General features: G+C 29.1%; 1 protein-coding gene across 1 annotated transcript in view; it reads left to right on the top strand.

Annotated features, from left to right (window-relative positions):
- Positions 1-19,648, top strand: part of LOC145247313 (uncharacterized) — a 558,870-nt gene that overhangs the window by 280,178 nt on the left and 259,044 nt on the right. Inside the window, exons 160-183 of the mRNA XM_080108949.1 lie at positions 127-561; positions 1,178-1,219; positions 2,314-2,364; positions 3,361-3,450; positions 3,794-4,228; positions 4,618-4,677; positions 5,055-5,489; positions 6,106-6,147; positions 7,242-7,292; positions 8,289-8,378; positions 8,722-9,156; positions 9,547-9,609; positions 9,987-10,421; positions 11,039-11,080; positions 12,174-12,224; positions 13,214-13,303; positions 13,647-14,081; positions 14,474-14,533; positions 14,910-15,344; positions 15,962-16,003; positions 17,099-17,149; positions 18,145-18,234; positions 18,578-19,012; positions 19,404-19,466. Of these exons, the coding sequence (XP_079965075.1) occupies positions 127-561; positions 1,178-1,219; positions 2,314-2,364; positions 3,361-3,450; positions 3,794-4,228; positions 4,618-4,677; positions 5,055-5,489; positions 6,106-6,147; positions 7,242-7,292; positions 8,289-8,378; positions 8,722-9,156; positions 9,547-9,609; positions 9,987-10,421; positions 11,039-11,080; positions 12,174-12,224; positions 13,214-13,303; positions 13,647-14,081; positions 14,474-14,533; positions 14,910-15,344; positions 15,962-16,003; positions 17,099-17,149; positions 18,145-18,234; positions 18,578-19,012; positions 19,404-19,466 (4,458 nt within the window). The remainder of the gene's footprint in view (positions 1-126; positions 562-1,177; positions 1,220-2,313; positions 2,365-3,360; positions 3,451-3,793; positions 4,229-4,617; positions 4,678-5,054; positions 5,490-6,105; positions 6,148-7,241; positions 7,293-8,288; positions 8,379-8,721; positions 9,157-9,546; positions 9,610-9,986; positions 10,422-11,038; positions 11,081-12,173; positions 12,225-13,213; positions 13,304-13,646; positions 14,082-14,473; positions 14,534-14,909; positions 15,345-15,961; positions 16,004-17,098; positions 17,150-18,144; positions 18,235-18,577; positions 19,013-19,403; positions 19,467-19,648) is intronic.

Below are 19,648 nucleotides of genomic sequence, written 5' to 3'. Positions count from 1 at the left end.
CATTTTTAAATAATATAATTAAAATGATTTTATCTTTACAAATGTATATTTAATTCTGTACTACGAGTAAAACGTTTAAATTATATAAACTACAAATTTGTGAAATTGATTTACTTTTGTTTGCAGTTCGATGTGAGTCTTCTAAGGGTATGAATGATAAAAGCCTCATCCCTGATGAGTACATTAGTGGAACACCAGACACACCAAACTCTCCTGTAAGTGATGTGAGACCTGAAGGCCCTGGATGGATTGTACCAGCACCAACTGACCCCAACAATCCGAAACCCAGCATTACAGTTAAACTGACCGATGACTCTGAAGGGGTGGAACTGATCAAAGTTGATGTTAGCGGTAATGCAAAGAAAATCACAATTCTTGTACAACGTCCAGGATCTGAAAATTTCGAACCACTTCCTGGTGCCAATAAAATCACTGGGTCATTCATCTCAACTACATTTGACAAAGTGACTGCAATCAAGGTGATTTTGGAAGAAAAAGAAGATGATCAGAATCCAAACTACAAAGTAAACTTGGATGTTGAAGCATGTTTCCATTTGCCAAGTAAGGACATTTCATATTCCTCAATGATAATGTTTTATCTCTATTTTAACAATTCATATCATGGGCACTTTATTTATTGGACTATCAATGTACCTTTATTTCTATATAAACTATTTTTGTGAAAAGAAAATAGCTATTATTATTACTTATAGTTGTACTATTTACTCCAACTTGCCCTGCAAAATCCTAACAAGTAGAAAATGGTTTCTAAATATATTTTGATAACTTCCTAAAGTGAAATACTTATATTGTACATCGAATATATCGGTTATAATATGCCTACAATAATCGTTTCATCTATAGATACATTCAATTCTCAGCAGAATTATTTTCAGTTAACTTTATGTTATACGGATCAACTCATCTTATTTGTTAATCAAACTCATCCTTGTCCAAATTCCAATCGATCAAGTTATCTCTGAATGCTGACATTATATATCATTTTAATCTGATTAATGTATAACAGAAATTACCAAAATTACTTACAAATTCTATAGATGCATGAATATTATCAGATAAAGATGTAGTTTTTTGTATTAGAATGACTAATAACTAATAAAACTTTGAACAAATTTTACAACAATATTGCTATTGAATGTATATATTTCTTTTTCAGCATCTCCAATAACAACATCTACAACGAAAACTACCACAGCGGGTAAATATATTTATATTTTTGTGGACATTTAAAGAAAGTCCTAACACACAACGTTTCAGGATTTATTTTTTGAGCAATTTTAAGAAAATAGATTTAATCAAACATTACTTTATTTTTAAATCATTATTTTGTTTTAAATTTTTATTTGAAGATCATTTCATGCACAAAATTTTTTTAAATACAAATATCTTTTTACTTTTTAAATGGGAGTTCACTCTATTCATGTTAAAAATATCTTCACTTTTAGGCTATTCCTTATGATTTTTCTTCCTTTTAAGAAAACAGAAATTTGACATAAATTCGGGTCTCTTTAAATGTTTTTTTTGTTTATACTCAACTGAAAATCAACCAAGAAAAGATAGTATCAACTGAATATCCGTTCATAATTTGTGATAGAAATTTTAATTTGTTTTGTTTCAATAAATCTAATTTAAAAGCTGGTTGAGGCATAAAATTTCCCATTATCATCATATAGTTTGTAGAAGGGTCGATAACAGTGTAATTTTAGTATAGGCTATTCCTAATTTCTCCTTCTTTTACACTTGAGAATGAAGCAGTTACCTTGCTTATATTCGCTCAGAGGGTTATACCGATCTAAAATTATTCTGCATTAGTGGATCTGCCATTGATTGTAAACTTTAATAATCCAGTACTTCCTGTTTTCTAACCTCGGCTTGCCCTACATCACCGATAACCTCTGTAAGAAAATGGATCATACACCCATGTAGTTTTTCAATTTCAATATGCTAATATATTCCATGTCTCTAGTTTCAAAAAAAGGATTTACAAGATGATAATCATTGAGTGTAACCAAAAGCAACAAGTATACCATGAAATTTGGAATAAATGTTTTTAGTTTACTATTTCAATTAAACTCAAATGAACCATAATAAGTAAATGAAACATACCAAATGTCTACGAAAATCAACTATATGGGAACACATATTTCCAATTGTTTTATTTATTTCTCATGCACTAGAGTAAAATTTTAATTTATTATTCAACAATAATTTCTCTTTATTTTATTAACTCATTCAACATTGGCATATAATATTTACAAACTATTCTAATACAATAATGTATTTACCTTACAGGACCTGGACCAACAACTGGATCCACTTCAACAGGAACGCCAACAATAACAGGTAAAATAACCGTATTCTAATTAACATATATAGCTTTACAAACATTCAGTAATTGAGGAAAAGATATATTTTTTTACAAGTTGCAAACTTACATCATTCTTTGAGATATATATATTATTACAATCATATTGCCTTAATAAATATCTTGCTATAGTTATCTTTCTTTTTTTTCCCCGGATATATATACATATTGTTTCATGGCATAGTTTGCCTCATACAACAACTAAATACACTTAACACTATATAAAGATATTCAACATGAGTGAAAGTGGTGTTAGGAATTTGAATGGACTACAGACACAATCAGCAATAATTACTTTCTAAATATAATAGATTATCTATCATCTTACATAAGTAATATTCACAATACAATAACACTATGAAATATTCAATTTCTAATATCAGTAATATCCACTAAACTGTACAGTACTCACTGTTTACAATCTGCTTCATATTAATCATAATAGCCTCTACACTTATATACGAGGACTTATTTGCGTTACACACTACTACTACTATGCTTTTTAGTTCAATAAGAACGAGGAAAATTTCAAGCTTGTTGGCTTATAATGTGTGCTTTATATCAAATTGCTAGTTGAATATGGTTTCATTTGTGCTGGTGTTTGCATTAAATACTAATCCCTATTTATATCTTTAATTCTTAACCGTACAGCGAATGGATACCATCATACTTAATTCGCTGCACCTTACAAAAAGAAGAGTCCATACAAAATTTCGCCCTCACCAGACTAGTGGTTTCCAAGAAAAAGGTTAAATGGAAAGACAGACAAAAAAAGAGAAATATAGATTTCATAGCCCTTTTCTTACATAAGTAATATCAATTATACAATATTCACTGTACATTATCTAATATACAATACGTACTTGACGATTGTTGCTTGCTGATTTGTACTTATTTACTATATGATCTGCATTAAATCTTTTAAACAAATTTAACATGTAACAAAATTTTCTTAATTTTCTTCCTTCTTACAGTGACACCTAAAATCACCACAACATCAGGACGTACATCAACAACATCAGGACGTACTTCAACAACATCAGGACGTACTTCAACAACATCAAGTGAGAAATTAAATTATTCATAATTAACACAATTAGACAATATGTGCAACTGAAAAAAGGACGACCGTTACATCAAACAAAATTTCTGAATATAACAACAAATATAAAAAGAATGATCTGAATATTCCAAATAATACAAAATATCAATTTTCATGTAAAAAAGTCTTACACTCAATATGTTTTCTTCTTTCTCTTGTTTCATTAATATTTTACCAACATTGAAAACATATTTTTAAGTGTCTGTTAGCGATATATGACCATGGATTTATTTCGTAATTTTTATTTTCACATACAACTATTAAATGAACATTTTCTTATTGTTTTGGTTTTGTTCCAATTCCAGTTCGATGTGAATCTACTAAAGGTATGGATGATAAAAGCCTCATTCCTGATGCTTTCATTAGTGGAACACCAGACACACCAAACTCTCCTGTAAGTGATGTGAGACCTGAAGGCCCTGGATGGATTGTACCAGCACCAACTGACCCCAACAATCCGAAACCCAGCATTACAGTTAAACTGACCGATGACTCTGAAGGGGTGGAACTGATCAAGGTTGATGTTAGCGGTAATGCGAAGAAAATCACAATTCTTGTACAACGTCCAGGATCTGAAAATTTCGAACCACTTCCTGGTGCCAATAAAATCACTGGACCATTCATCTCAACTACATTTGACAAAGTGACTGCAATCAAGGTGATTTTGGAAGAAAAAGAAGATGATCAGAATCCAAACTACAAAGTAAACTTGGATGTTGAAGCATGTTTCCATTTGCCAAGTAAGGACATTTCATAATATTTTGCCATAATTTTTATGCATATTTTACATACTATGTGTATAAATATTATCCCTGTCATTGGTAAACCTGTTGTAAAACGACTAAGTATCTTTAATTTCCTGACCATTTGGCATATAATAAACAGAAAATGGTTTAGATAAAAAAAAAGAATGTTGTTAGGATATTAGATGCTTATCTTTATATATACTAATAAATGTTAATTCTTTCTGTTTTAATAATCAAATTTTAATTTTATAATGTTGTTTATTTTATAGAAACAATGAAAATATGAATTTTCTTGTATTTTGCTTAGAATGACTTATCTATCAATCATAAAATTTTAAATATTTCTATTTCAAATATTGCTATTTTAATGTTTTTATTTTCAGCATCTCAAACAACAAAAACAACAGCTTCAACAACTAAAATGACTACTACTACTACACAAAGTAAGTGGATTTATATTTTGGATATTGTATAATTTTTTTTTACAAAATACATATTTCATGACTTATTAATTACTTCCATATCAAATTTGTCGACTTAAACTTTGAAATTTATTGTATATAATTATTGCTTATATCGAATAAGTGTTAATATGTTCCTTACATTGAAAACTGCTAAGAATTAGAGTTTTGTTCTTCTTTGATTCATACTATGTAAACTAAATTTCTAAATTGAAAAGTGGCTTTCATCATTACATTTTTAAATAATATAATTAAAATGATTTTATCTTTACAAATGTATATTTAATTCTGTACTACGAGTAAAACGTTTAAATTATATAAACTACAAATTTGTGAAATTGATTTACTTTTGTTTGCAGTTCGATGTGAGTCTTCTAAGGGTATGAATGATAAAAGCCTCATCCCTGATGAGTACATTAGTGGAACACCAGACACACCAAACTCTCCTGTAAGTGATGTGAGACCTGAAGGCCCTGGATGGATTGTACCAGCACCAACTGACCCCAACAATCCGAAACCCAGCATTACAGTTAAACTGACCGATGACTCTGAAGGGGTGGAACTGATCAAAGTTGATGTTAGCGGTAATGCAAAGAAAATCACAATTCTTGTACAACGTCCAGGATCTGAAAATTTCGAACCACTTCCTGGTGCCAATAAAATCACTGGGCCATTCATCTCAACTACATTTGACAAAGTGACTGCAATCAAGGTGATTTTGGAAGAAAAAGAAGATGATCAGAATCCAAACTACAAAGTAAACTTGGATGTTGAAGCATGTTTCCATTTGCCAAGTAAGGACATTTCATATTCCTCAATGATAATGTTTTATCTCTATTTTAACAATTCATATCATGGGCACTTTATTTATTGGACTATCAATGTACCTTTATTTCTATATAAACTATTTTTGTGAAAAGAAAATAGCTATTATTATTACTTATAGTTGTACTATTTACTCCAACTTGCCCTGCAAAATCCTAACAAGTAGAAAATGGTTTCTAAATATATTTTGATAACTTCCTAAAGTGAAATACTTATATTGTACATCGAATATATCGGTTATAATATGCCTACAATAATCGTTTCATCTATAGATACATTCAATTCTCAGCAGAATTATTTTCAGTTAACTTTATGTTATACGGATCAACTCATCTTATTTGTTAATCAAACTCATCCTTGTCCAAATTCCAATCGATCAAGTTATCTCTGAATGCTGACATTATATATCATTTTAATCTGATTAATGTATAACAGAAATTACCAAAATTACTTACAAATTCTATAGATGCATGAATATTATCAGATAAAGATGTAGTTTTTTGTATTAGAATGACTAATAACTAATAAAACTTTGAACAAATTTTACAACAATATTGCTATTGAATGTATATATTTCTTTTTCAGCATCTCCAATAACAACATCTACAACGAAAACTACCACAGCGGGTAAATATATTTATATTTTTGTGGACATTTAAAGAAAGTCCTAACACACAACGTTTCAGGATTTATTTTTTGAGCAATTTTAAGAAAATAGATTTAATCAAACATTACTTTATTTTTAAATCATTATTTTGTTTTAAATTTTTATTTGAAGATCATTTCATGCACAAATTTTTTTTAAATACAAATATCTTTTTACTTTTTAAATGGGAGTTCACTCTATTCATGTTAAAAATATCTTCACTTTTAGGCTATTCCTTATGATTTTTCTTCCTTTTAAGAAAACAGAAATTTGACATAAATTCGGGTCTCTTTAAATGTTTTTTTTGTTTATACTCAACTGAAAATCAACCAAGAAAAGATAGTATCAACTGAATATCCGTTCATAATTTGTGATAGAAATTTTAATTTGTTTTGTTTCAATAAATCTAATTTAAAAGCTGGTTGAGGCATAAAATTTCCCATTATCATCATATAGTTTGTAGAAGGGTCGATAACAGTGTAATTTTAGTATAGGCTATTCCTAATTTCTCCTTCTTTTACACTTGAGAATGAAGCAGTTACCTTGCTTATATTCGCTCAGAGGGTTATACCGATCTAAAATTATTCTGCATTAGTGGATCTGCCATTGATTGTAAACTTTAATAATCCAGTACTTCCTGTTTTCTAACCTCGGCTTGCCCTACATCACCGATAACCTCTGTAAGAAAATGGATCATACACCCATGTAGTTTTTTAATTTCAATATGCTAATATATTCCATGTCTCTAGTTTCAAAAAAAGGATTTACAAGATGATAATCATTGAGTGTAACCAAAAGCAACAAGTATACCATGAAATTTGGAATAAATGTTTTTAGTTTACTATTTCAATTAAACTCAAATGAACCATAATAAGTAAATGAAACATACCAAATGTCTACGAAAATCAACTATATGGGAACACATATTTCCAATTGTTTTATTTATTTCTCATGCACTAGAGTAAAATTTTAATTTATTATTCAACAATAATTTCTCTTTATTTTATTAACTCATTCAACATTGGCATATAATATTTACAAACTATTCTAATACAATAATGTATTTACCTTACAGGACCTGGACCAACAACTGGATCCACTTCAACAGGAACGCCAACAATAACAGGTAAAATAACCGTATTCTAATTAACATATATAGCTTTACAAACATTCAGTAATTGAGGAAAAGATATATTTTTTTACAAGTTGCAAACTTACATCATTCTTTGAGATATATATATTATTACAATCATATTGCCTTAATAAATATCTTGCTATAGTTATCTTTCTTTTTTTTCCCCGGATATATATACATATTGTTTCATGGCATAGTTTGCCTCATACAACAACTAAATACACTTAACACTATATAAAGATATTCAACATGAGTGAAAGTGGTGTTAGGAATTTGAATGGACTACAGACACAATCAGCAATAATTACTTTCTAAATATAATAGATTATCTATCATCTTACATAAGTAATATTCACAATACAATAACACTATGAAATATTCAATTTCTAATATCAGTAATATCCACTAAACTGTACAGTACTCACTGTTTACAATCTGCTTCATATTAATCATAATAGCCTCTACACTTATATACGAGGACTTATTTGCGTTACACACTACTACTACTATGCTTTTTAGTTCAATAAGAACGAGGAAAATTTCAAGCTTGTTGGCTTATAATGTGTGCTTTATATCAAATTGCTAGTTGAATATGGTTTCATTTGTGCTGGTGTTTGCATTAAATACTAATCCCTATTTATATCTTTAATTCTTAACCGTACAGCGAATGGATACCATCATACTTAATTCGCTGCACCTTACAAAAAGAAGAGTCCATACAAAATTTCGCCCTCACCAGACTAGTGGTTTCCAAGAAAAAGGTTAAATGGAAAGACAGACAAAAAAAGAGAAATATAGATTTCATAGCCCTTTTCTTACATAAGTAATATCAATTATACAATATTCACTGTACATTATCTAATATACAATACGTACTTGACGATTGTTGCTTGCTGATTTGTACTTATTTACTATATGATCTGCATTAAATCTTTTAAACAAATTTAACATGTAACAAAATTTTCTTAATTTTCTTCCTTCTTACAGTGACACCTAAAATCACCACAACATCAGGACGTACATCAACAACATCAGGACGTACTTCAACAACATCAGGACGTACTTCAACAACATCAAGTGAGAAATTAAATTATTCATAATTAACACAATTAGACAATATGTGCAACTGAAAAAAGGACGACCGTTACATCAAACAAAATTTCTGAATATAACAACAAATATAAAAAGAATGATCTGAATATTCCAAATAATACAAAATATCAATTTTCATGTAAAAAAGTCTTACACTCAATATGTTTTCTTCTTTCTCTTGTTTCATTAATATTTTACCAACATTGAAAACATATTTTTAAGTGTCTGTTAGCGATATATGACCATGGATTTATTTCGTAATTTTTATTTTCACATACAACTATTAAATGAACATTTTCTTATTGTTTTGGTTTTGTTCCAATTCCAGTTCGATGTGAATCTACTAAAGGTATGGATGATAAAAGCCTCATTCCTGATGCTTTCATTAGTGGAACACCAGACACACCAAACTCTCCTGTAAGTGATGTGAGACCTGAAGGCCCTGGATGGATTGTACCAGCACCAACTGACCCCAACAATCCGAAACCCAGCATTACAGTTAAACTGACCGATGACTCTGAAGGGGTGGAACTGATCAAGGTTGATGTTAGCGGTAATGCGAAGAAAATCACAATTCTTGTACAACGTCCAGGATCTGAAAATTTCGAACCACTTCCTGGTGCCAATAAAATCACTGGGCCATTCATCTCAACTACATTTGACAAAGTGACTGCAATCAAGGTGATTTTGGAAGAAAAAGAAGATGATCAGAATCCAAACTACAAAGTAAACTTGGATGTTGAAGCATGTTTCCATTTGCCAAGTAAGGACATTTCATAATATTTTGCCATAATTTTTATGCATATTTTACATACTATGTGTATAAATATTATCCCTGTCATTGGTAAACCTGTTGTAAAACGACTAAGTATCTTTAATTTCCTGACCATTTGGCATATAATAAACAGAAAATGGTTTAGATAAAAAAAAAAGAATGTTGTTAGGATATTAGATGCTTATCTTTATATATACTAATAAATGTTAATTCTTTCTGTTTTAATAATCAAATTTTAATTTTATAATGTTGTTTATTTTATAGAAACAATGAAAATATGAATTTTCTTGTATTTTGCTTAGAATGACTTATCTATCAATCATAAAATTTTAAATATTTCTATTTCAAATATTGCTATTTTAATGTTTTTATTTTCAGCATCTCAAACAACAAAAACAACAGCTTCAACAACTAAAATGACTACTACTACTACTACACAAAGTAAGTGGATTCATATTTTGGATATTGTATAATTTTTTTTTACAAAATACATATTTCATGACTTATTAATTACTTCCATATCAAATTTGTCGACTTAAACTTTGAAATTTATTGTATATAATTATTGCTTATATCGAATAAGTGTTAATATGTTCCTTACATTGAAAACTGCTAAGAATTAGAGTTTTGTTCTTCTTTGATTCATACTATGTAAACTAAATTTCTAAATTGAAAAGTGGCTTTCATCATTACATTTTTAAATAATATAATTAAAATGATTTTATCTTTACAAATGTATATTTAATTCTGTACTACGAGTAAAACGTTTAAATTATATAAACTACAAATTTGTGAAATTGATTTACTTTTGTTTGCAGTTCGATGTGAGTCTTCTAAGGGTATGAATGATAAAAGCCTCATCCCTGATGAGTACATTAGTGGAACACCAGACACACCAAAATCTCCTGTAAGTGATGTGAGACCTGAAGGCCCTGGATGGATTGTACCAGCACCAACTGATCCCAACAATCCGAAACCCAGCATTACAGTTAAACTGACCGATGACTCTGAAGGGGTGGAACTGATCAAAGTTGATGTTAGCGGTAATGCAAAGAAAATCACAATTCTTGTACAACGTCCAGGATCTGAAAATTTCGAACCACTTCCTGGTGCCAATAAAATCACTGGGCCATTCATCTCAACTACATTTGACAAAGTGACTGCAATCAAGGTGATTTTGGAAGAAAAAGAAGATGATCAGAATCCAAACTACAAAGTAAACTTGGATGTTGAAGCATGTTTCCATTTGCCAAGTAAGGACATTTCATATTCCTCAATGATAATGTTTTATCTCTATTTTAACAATTCATATCATGGGCACTTTATTTATTGGACTATCAATGTACCTTTATTTCTATATCAACTATTTTTGTGAAAAGAAAATAGCTATTATTATTACTTATAGTTGTACTATTTACTCCAACTTGCCCTGCAAAATCCTAACAAGTAGAAAATGGTTTCTAAATATATTTTGATAACTTCCTAAAGTGAAATATTTATATTGTACATCGAATATATCGGTTATAATATGCCTATAATAATCGTTTCATCTATAGATACATTCAATTCTCAGCAGAATTATTTTCAGTTAACTTTATGTTATACGGATCAACTCATCTTATTTGTTAATCAAACTCATCCTTGTCCAAATTCCAATCGATCAAGTTATCTCTGAATGCTGACATTATATATCATTTTAATCTGATTAATGTATAACAGAAATTACCAAAATTACTTACAAATTCTATAGATGCATGAATATTATCAGATAAAAGATGTAGTTTTTTGTATTAGAATGACTAATAACTAATAAAACTTTGAACAAATTTTACAACAATATTGCTATTGAATGTATATATTTCTTTTTCAGCATCTCCAATAACAACATCTACAACGAAAACTACCACAGCGGGTAAATATATTTATATTTTTGTGGACATTTAAAGAAAGTCCTAACACACAACGTTTCAGGATTTATTTTTTGAGCAATTTTAAGAAAATAGATTTAATCAAACATTACTTTATTTTTAAATCATTATTTTGTTTTAAATTTTTATTTGAAGATCATTTCATGCACAAATTTTTTTTAAATACAAATATCTTTTTACTTTTTAAATGGGAGTTCACTCTATTCATGTTAAAAATATCTTCACTTTTAGGCTATTCCTTATGATTTTTCTTCCTTTTAAGAAAACAGAAATTTGACATAAATTCGGGTCTCTTTAAATGTTTTTTTTGTTTATACTCAACTGAAAATCAACCAAGAAAAGATAGTATCAACTGAATATCCGTTCATAATTTGTGATAGAAATTTTAATTTGTTTTGTTTCAATAAATCTAATTTAAAAGCTGGTTGAGGCATAAAATTTCCCATTATCATCATATAGTTTGTAGAAGGGTCGATAACAGTGTAATTTTAGTATAGGCTATTCCTAATTTCTCCTTCTTTTACACTTGAGAATGAAGCAGTTACCTTGCTTATATTCGCTCAGAGGGTTATACCGATCTAAAATTATTCTGCATTAGTGGATCTGCCATTGATTGTAAACTTTAATAATCCAGTACTTCCTGTTTTCTAACCTCGGCTTGCCCTACATCACCGATAACCTCTGTAAGAAAATGGATCATACACCCATGTAGTTTTTTAATTTCAATATGCTAATATATTCCATGTCTCTAGTTTCAAAAAAGGATTTACAAGATGATAATCATTGAGTGTAACCAAAAGCAACAAGTATACCATGAAATTTGGAATAAATGTTTTTAGTTTACTATTTCAATTAAACTCAAATGAACCATAATAAGTAAATGAAACATACCAAATGTCTACGAAAATCAACTATATGGGAACACATATTTCCAATTGTTTTATTTATTTCTCATGCACTAGAGTAAAATTTTAATTTATTATTCAACAATAATTTCTCTTTATTTTATTAACTCATTCAACATTGGCATATAATATTTACAAACTATTCTAATACAATAATGTATTTACCTTACAGGACCTGGACCAACAACTGGATCCACTTCAACAGGAACGCCAACAATAACAGGTAAAATAACCGTATTCTAATTAACATATATAGCTTTACAAACATTCAGTAATTGAGGAAAAGATACATTTTTCTACAAGTTGCAAACTTACATCATTCTTTGAGATATATATATTATTACAATCATATTGCCTTAATAAATATCTTGCTATAGTTATCTTTCTTTTTTTTCCCGGATATATATACATATTGTTTCATGGCATAGTTTGCCTCATACAACAACTAAATACACTTAACACTATATAAAGATATTCAACATGAGTGAAAGTGGTGTTAGGAATTTGAATGGACTACAGACACAATCAGCAATAATTACTTTCTAAATATAATAGATTATCTATCATCTTACATAAGTAATATTCACAATACAATAACACTATGAAATATTCAATTTCTAATATCAGTAATATCCACTAAACTGTACAGTACTCACTGTTTACAATCTGCTTCATATTAATCATAATAGCCTCTACACTTATATACGAGGACTTATTTGCGTTACACACTACTACTACTATGCTTTTTAGTTCAATAAAAACGAGGAAAATTTCAAGCTTGTTGGCTTATAATGTGTGCTTTATATCAAATTGCTAGTTGAATATGGTTTCATTTGTGCTGGTGTTTGCATTAAATACTAATCCCTATTTATATCTTTAATTCTTAACCGTACAGCGAATGGATACCATCATACTTAATTCGCTGCACCTTACAAAAAGAAGAGTCCATACAAAATTTCGCCCTCACCAGACTAGTGGTTTCCAAGAAAAAGGTTAAATGGAAAGACAGACAAAAAAAGAGAAATATAGATTTCATAGCCCTTTTCTTACATAAGTAATATCAATTATACAATATTCACTGTACATTATCTAATATACAATACGTACTTGACGATTGTTGCTTGCTGATTTGTACTTATTATGATCTGCATTAAATCTTTTAAACAAATTTAACATGTAACAAAATTTTCTTAATTTTCTTCCTTCTTACAGTAACACCTAAAATCACCACAACATCAGGACGTACATCAACAACATCAGGACGTACTTCAACAACATCAGGACGTACTTCAACAACATCAAGTGAGAAATTAAATTATTCATAATTAACACAATTAGACAATATGTGCAACTGAAAAAAGGACGACCGTTACATCAAACAAAATTTCTGAATATAACAACAAATATAAAAAGAATGATCTGAATATTCCAAATAATACAAAATATCAATTTTCATGTAAAAAAGTCTTACACTCAATATGTTTTCTTCTTTCTCTTGTTTCATTAATATTTTACCAACATTGAAAACATATTTTTAAGTGTCTGTTAGCGATATATGACCATGGATTTATTTCGTAATTTTTATTTTCACATACAACTATTAAATGAACATTTTCTTATTGTTTTGGTTTTGTTCCAATTCCAGTTCGATGTGAATCTACTAAAGGTATGGATGATAAAAGCCTCATTCCTGATGCTTTCATTAGTGGAACACCAGACACACCAAACTCTCCTGTAAGTGATGTGAGACCTGAAGGCCCTGGATGGATTGTACCAGCACAAACTGACCCCAACAATCCGAAACCCAGCATTACAGTTAAACTGACCGATGACTCTGAAGGGGTGGAACTGATCAAGGTTGATGTTAGTGGTAATGCAAAGAAAATCACAATTCTTGTACAACGTCCAGGATCTGAAAATTTCGAACCACTTCCTGGTGCCAATAAAATCACTGGGCCATTCATCTCAACTACATTTGATAAAGTGACTGCAATCAAGGTGATTTTGGAAGAAAAAGAAGATGATCAGAATCCAAACTACAAAGTAAACTTGGATGTTGAAGCATGTTTCCATTTGCCAAGTAAGGACATTTCATAATATTTTGCCATAATTTTTATGCATATTTTACATACTAAGTGTATAAATATTATCCCTGTCATTGGTAAACCTGTTGTAAAACGACTAAGTATCTTTAATTTCCTGACCATTTGGCATATAATAAACAGAAAATGGTTTAGATAAAAAAAAAAAAGAATGTTGTTAGGATATTAGATGCTTATCTTTATATATACTAATAAATGTTAATACTTTCTGTTTTAATAATCAAATTTTAATTTTATAATGTTGTTTATTTTATAGAAACAATGAAAATATGAATTTCCTTGTATTTTGCTTAGAATGACTTATCTATCAATCATAAAATTTTAAATATTTCTATTTCAAATATTGCTATTTTAATGTTTTTATTTTCAGCATCTCAAACAACAAAAACAACAGCTTCAACAACTAAAATGACTACTACTACTACACAAAGTAAGTGGATTTATATTTTGGATATTGTATAAATTATTTTACAAAATACATATTTCATGACTTATTAAGTACTTCCATATCAAATTTGGCGACTTAAACTTTGAAATTTATTGTATATAATTATTGCTTATATCGAATAAGTGTTAATATGTTCCTTACATTGAAAACTGCTAAGAATTAGAGTTTTGTTCTTCTTTGATTCATACTATGTAAACTAAATTTCTAAATTGAAAAGTGGCTTTCATCATTACATTTTTAAATAATATAATTAAAATGATTTTATCTTTACAAATGTATATTTAATTCTGTACTACGAGTAAAACGTTTAAATTATATAAACTACAAATTTGTGAAATTGATTTACTTTTGTTTGCAGTTCGATGTGAGTCTTCTAAGGGTATGAATGATAAAAGCCTCATCCCTGATGAGTACATTAGTGGAACACCAGACACACCAAACTCTCCTGTAAGTGATGTGAGACCTGAAGGCCCTGGATGGATTGTACCAGCACCAACTGACCCCAACAATCCGAAACCCAGCATTACAGTTAAACTGACCGATGACTCTGAAGGGGTGGAACTGATCAAGGTTGATGTTAGCGGTAATGCAAAGAAAATCACAATTCTTGTACAACGTCCAGGATCTGAAAATTTCGAACCACTTCCTGGTGCCAATAAAATCACTGGGCCATTCATCTCAACTACATTTGATAAAGTGACTGCAATCAAGGTGATTTTGGAAGAAAAAGAAGATGATCAGAATCCAAACTACAAAGTAAACTTGGATGTTGAAGCATGTTTCCATTTGCCAAGTAAGGACATTTCATATTCCTCAAGGATGATGTTTTATGTCTATTTTAACAATTCATATCATGGGCACTTTATTTATTGGACTATCGATGTACCTTTATTTCTATATCAACTATTTTTGTGAAAAGAAAATAGCTATTATTATTACTTATAGTTGTACTATTTACTCCAACTTGCCCTGCAAAATCCCAACAAGTAGAAAATGGTTTCTAAATATATTTTGATAACTTCCTAAAGTGAAATACTTATATTGTACATCGAATATATCGGTTATAATATGCCTACAATAATCGTTTCATCTATAGATACATTCAATTCTCAGCAGAATTATTTTCAGTTAACTTTATGTTATACGGATCAACTCATCTTATTTGTTAATCAAACTCATCCTTGTCCAAATTCCAATCGATCAAGTTATCTCTGAATGCTGACATTATATATCATTTTAATCTGATTAATGTATAACAGAAATTACCAAAATTACTTACAAATTCTATAGATGCATGAATATTATCAGATAAAAGATGTAGTCTTTTGTATTAGAATGACTAATAACTAATAAAACTTTGAACAAATTTTACAACAATATTGCTATTGAATGTATATATTTCTTTTTCAGCATCTCCAATAACAACATCTACAACGAAAACTACCACAGCGGGTAAATATATTTATATTTTTGTGGACATTTAAAGAAAGTCCTAATACACAACGTTTCAGGATTTATTTTTTGAGCAATTTTAAGAAAATAGATTTAATCAAACATTACTTTATTTTTAAATCATTATTTTGTTTTAAATTTTTATTTGAAGATCATTTCATGCACAAAATTTTTTTAAATACAAATATCTTTTTACTTTTTAAATGGGAGTTTACTCTATTCATGTTAAAAATATCTTCACTTTTAGGCTATTCCTTATGATTTTTCTTCCTTTTAAGAAAACAGAAATTTGACATAAATTCGGGTCTCTTTAAATGTTTTTTTTTGTTTATACTCAACTGAAAATCAACCAAGAAAAGATAGTATCAACTGAATATCCGTTCATAATTTGTGATAGAAATTTAAATTTGTTTTGTTTCAATAAATCTAATTTATAAGCTGGTTGAGGCATAAAATTTCCCATTATCATCATATAGTTTGTAGAAGGGTCGATAACAGTGTAATTTTAGTATAGGCTATTCCTAATTTCTCCTTCTTTTACACTTGAGAATGAAGCAGTTACCTTGCTTATATTCGCTCAGAGGGTTATACCGATCTAAAATTATTCTGCATTAGTGGATCTGCCATTGATTGTAAACTTTAATAATCCAGTACTTCCTGTTTTCTAACCTCGGCTTGCCCTACATCACCGATAACCTCTGTAAGAAAATGGATCATACACCCATGTAGTTTTTTAATTTCAATATGCTAATATATTCCATGTCTCTAGTTTCAAAAAAAGGATTTACAAGATGATAATCATTGAGTGTAACCAAAAGCAACAAGTATACCATGAAATTTGGAATAAATGTTTTTAGTTTACTATTTCAATTAAACTCAAATTAACCATAATAAGTAAATGAAACGTACCAAATGTCTACGAAAATCAACTATATGGGAACACATATTTCCAATTGTTTTATTTATTTCTCATGCACTAGAGTAAAATTTTAATTTATTATTCAACAATAATTTCTCTTTATTTTATTAACTCATTCAACATTGGCATATAATATTTACAAACTATTCTAATACAATAATGTATTTACCTTACAGGACCTGGACCAACAACTGGATCCACTTCAACAGGAACGCCAACAATAACAGGTAAAATAACCGTATTCTAATTAACATATATAGCTTTACAAACATTCAGTAATTGAGGAAAAGATACATTTTTCTACAAGTTGCAAACTTACATCATTCTTTGAGATATATATATTATTACAATCATATTGCCTTAATAAATATCTTGCTATAGTTATCTTTCTTTTTTTTCCCGGATATATATACATATTGTTTCATGGCATAGTTTGCCTCATACAACAACTAAATACACTTAACACTATATAAAGATATTCAACATGAGTGAAAGTGGTGTTAGGAATTTGAATGGACTACAGACACAATCAGCAATAATTACTTTCTAAATATAATAGATTATCTATCATCTTACATAAGTAATATTCACAATACAATAACACTATGAAATATTCAATTTCTAATATCAGTAATATCCACTAAACTGTACAGTACTCACTGTTTACAATCTGCTTCATATTAATCATAATAGCCTCTACACTTATATACGAGGACTTATTTGCGTTACACACTACTACTACTATGCTTTTTAGTTCAATAAGAACGAGGAAAATTTCAAGCTTGTTGGCTTATAATGTGTGCTTTATATCAAATTGCTAGTTGAATATGGTTTCATTTGTGCTGGTGTTTGCATTAAATACTAATCCCTATTTATATCTTTAATTCTTAACCGTACAGCGAATGGATACCATCATACTTAATTCGCTGCACCTTACAAAAAGAAGAGTCCATACAAAATTTCGCCCTCACCAGACTAGTGGTTTCCAAGAAAAAGGTTAAATGGAAAGACAGACAAAAAAAGAGAAATATAGATTTCATAGCCCTTTTCTTACATAAGTAATATCAATTATACAATATTCACTGTACATTATCTAATATACAATACGTACTTTACGATTGTTGCTTGCTGATTTGTACTTATTTACTATATGATCTGCATTAAATCTTTTAAACAAATTTAACATGTAACAAAATTTTCTTAATTTTCTTCCTTCTTACAGTGACACCTAAAATCACCACAACATCAGGACGTACATCAACAACATCAGGACGTACTTCAACAACATCAGGACGTACTTCAACAACATCAAGTGAGAAATTAAATTATTCATAATCAACACAATTCGACAATAGATGCAACTGAAAAAAGGACGACCGTTACATCAAACAAAATTTCTGAATATAACAACAAATATAAAAAGAATGATCTGAATATTCCAAATAATACAAAATATCAATTTTCATGTAAAAAAGTCTTAAACGCAATATGTCTTCTTCTTTCTCTTGTTTCATTAATATTTTACCAACATTGAAAACATATTTTTAAGTCTATGTTAGCGATATATTACTACGGATTTATTTTGTAATTTTTATTTTCACATACAACTATTAAATGAACATTTTCTTATTGTTTTGGTTTTGTTCCAATTCCAGTTCGATGTGAATCTACTAAAGGTATGGATGATAAAAGCCTCATTCCTGATGCTTTCATTAGTGGAACACCAGACACACCAAACTCTCCTGTAAGTGATGTGAGACCTGAAGGCCCTGGATGGATTGTACCAGCACCAACTGACCCCAACAATCCGAAACCGAGCATTACAGTTAAACTGACCGATGACTCTGAAGGGGTGGAACTGATCAAGGTTGATGTTAGCGGTAATGCAAAGAAAATCACAATTCTTGTACAACGTCCAGGATCTGAAAATTTCGAACCACTTCCTGGTGCCAATAAAATCACTGGGCCATTCATCTCAACTACATTTGACAAAGTGACTGCAATCAAGGTGATTTTGGAAGAAAAAGAAGATGATCAGAATCCAAACTACAAAGTAAACTTGGATGTTGAAGCATGTTTCCATTTGCCAAGTAAGGACATTTCATAATATTTTGCCATAATTTTTATGCATATTTTACATACTATGTGTATAAATATTATCCCTGTCATTGGTAAACCTGTTGTAAAACGACTAAGTATCTTTAATTTCCTGACCATTTGGCATATAATAAACAGAAAATGGTTTAGATAAAAAAAAAAAGAATGTTGTTAGGATATTAGATGCTTATCTTTATATATACTAATAAATGTTAATTCTTTCTGTTTTAATAATCAAATTTTAATTTTATAATGTTGTTTATTTTATAGAAACAATGAAAATATGAATTTCCTTGTATTTTGCTTAGAATGACTTATCTATCAATCATAAAATTTTAAATATTTCTATTTCAAATATTGCTATTTTAATGTTTTTATTTTCAGCATCTCAAACAACAAAAACAACAGCTTCAACAACTAAAATGACTACTGCTACTACTACACAAGGTAAGTGGATTTATATTTTGGATATTGTATAAATTATTTTACAAAATACATATTTCATGACTTATTAATTACTTCCATATCAAATTTGTCGACTTAAACTTTGAAATTTATTGTATATAATTATTGCTTATATCGAATAAGTGTTAATATGTTCCTTACATTGAAAACTGCTAAGAATTAGA

The sequence above is a fragment of the Euprymna scolopes genome, chromosome 25, assembly GCF_053919585.1.
Source record: "Euprymna scolopes isolate OS-2025 chromosome 25, ASM5391958v1, whole genome shotgun sequence".
NCBI lineage: Eukaryota > Metazoa > Mollusca > Cephalopoda > Sepiida > Sepiolidae > Euprymna > Euprymna scolopes.
The sequence above is the reverse complement of the archived record's forward strand: the minus strand, read 5'-3'. Positions and strand labels throughout refer to the sequence as shown.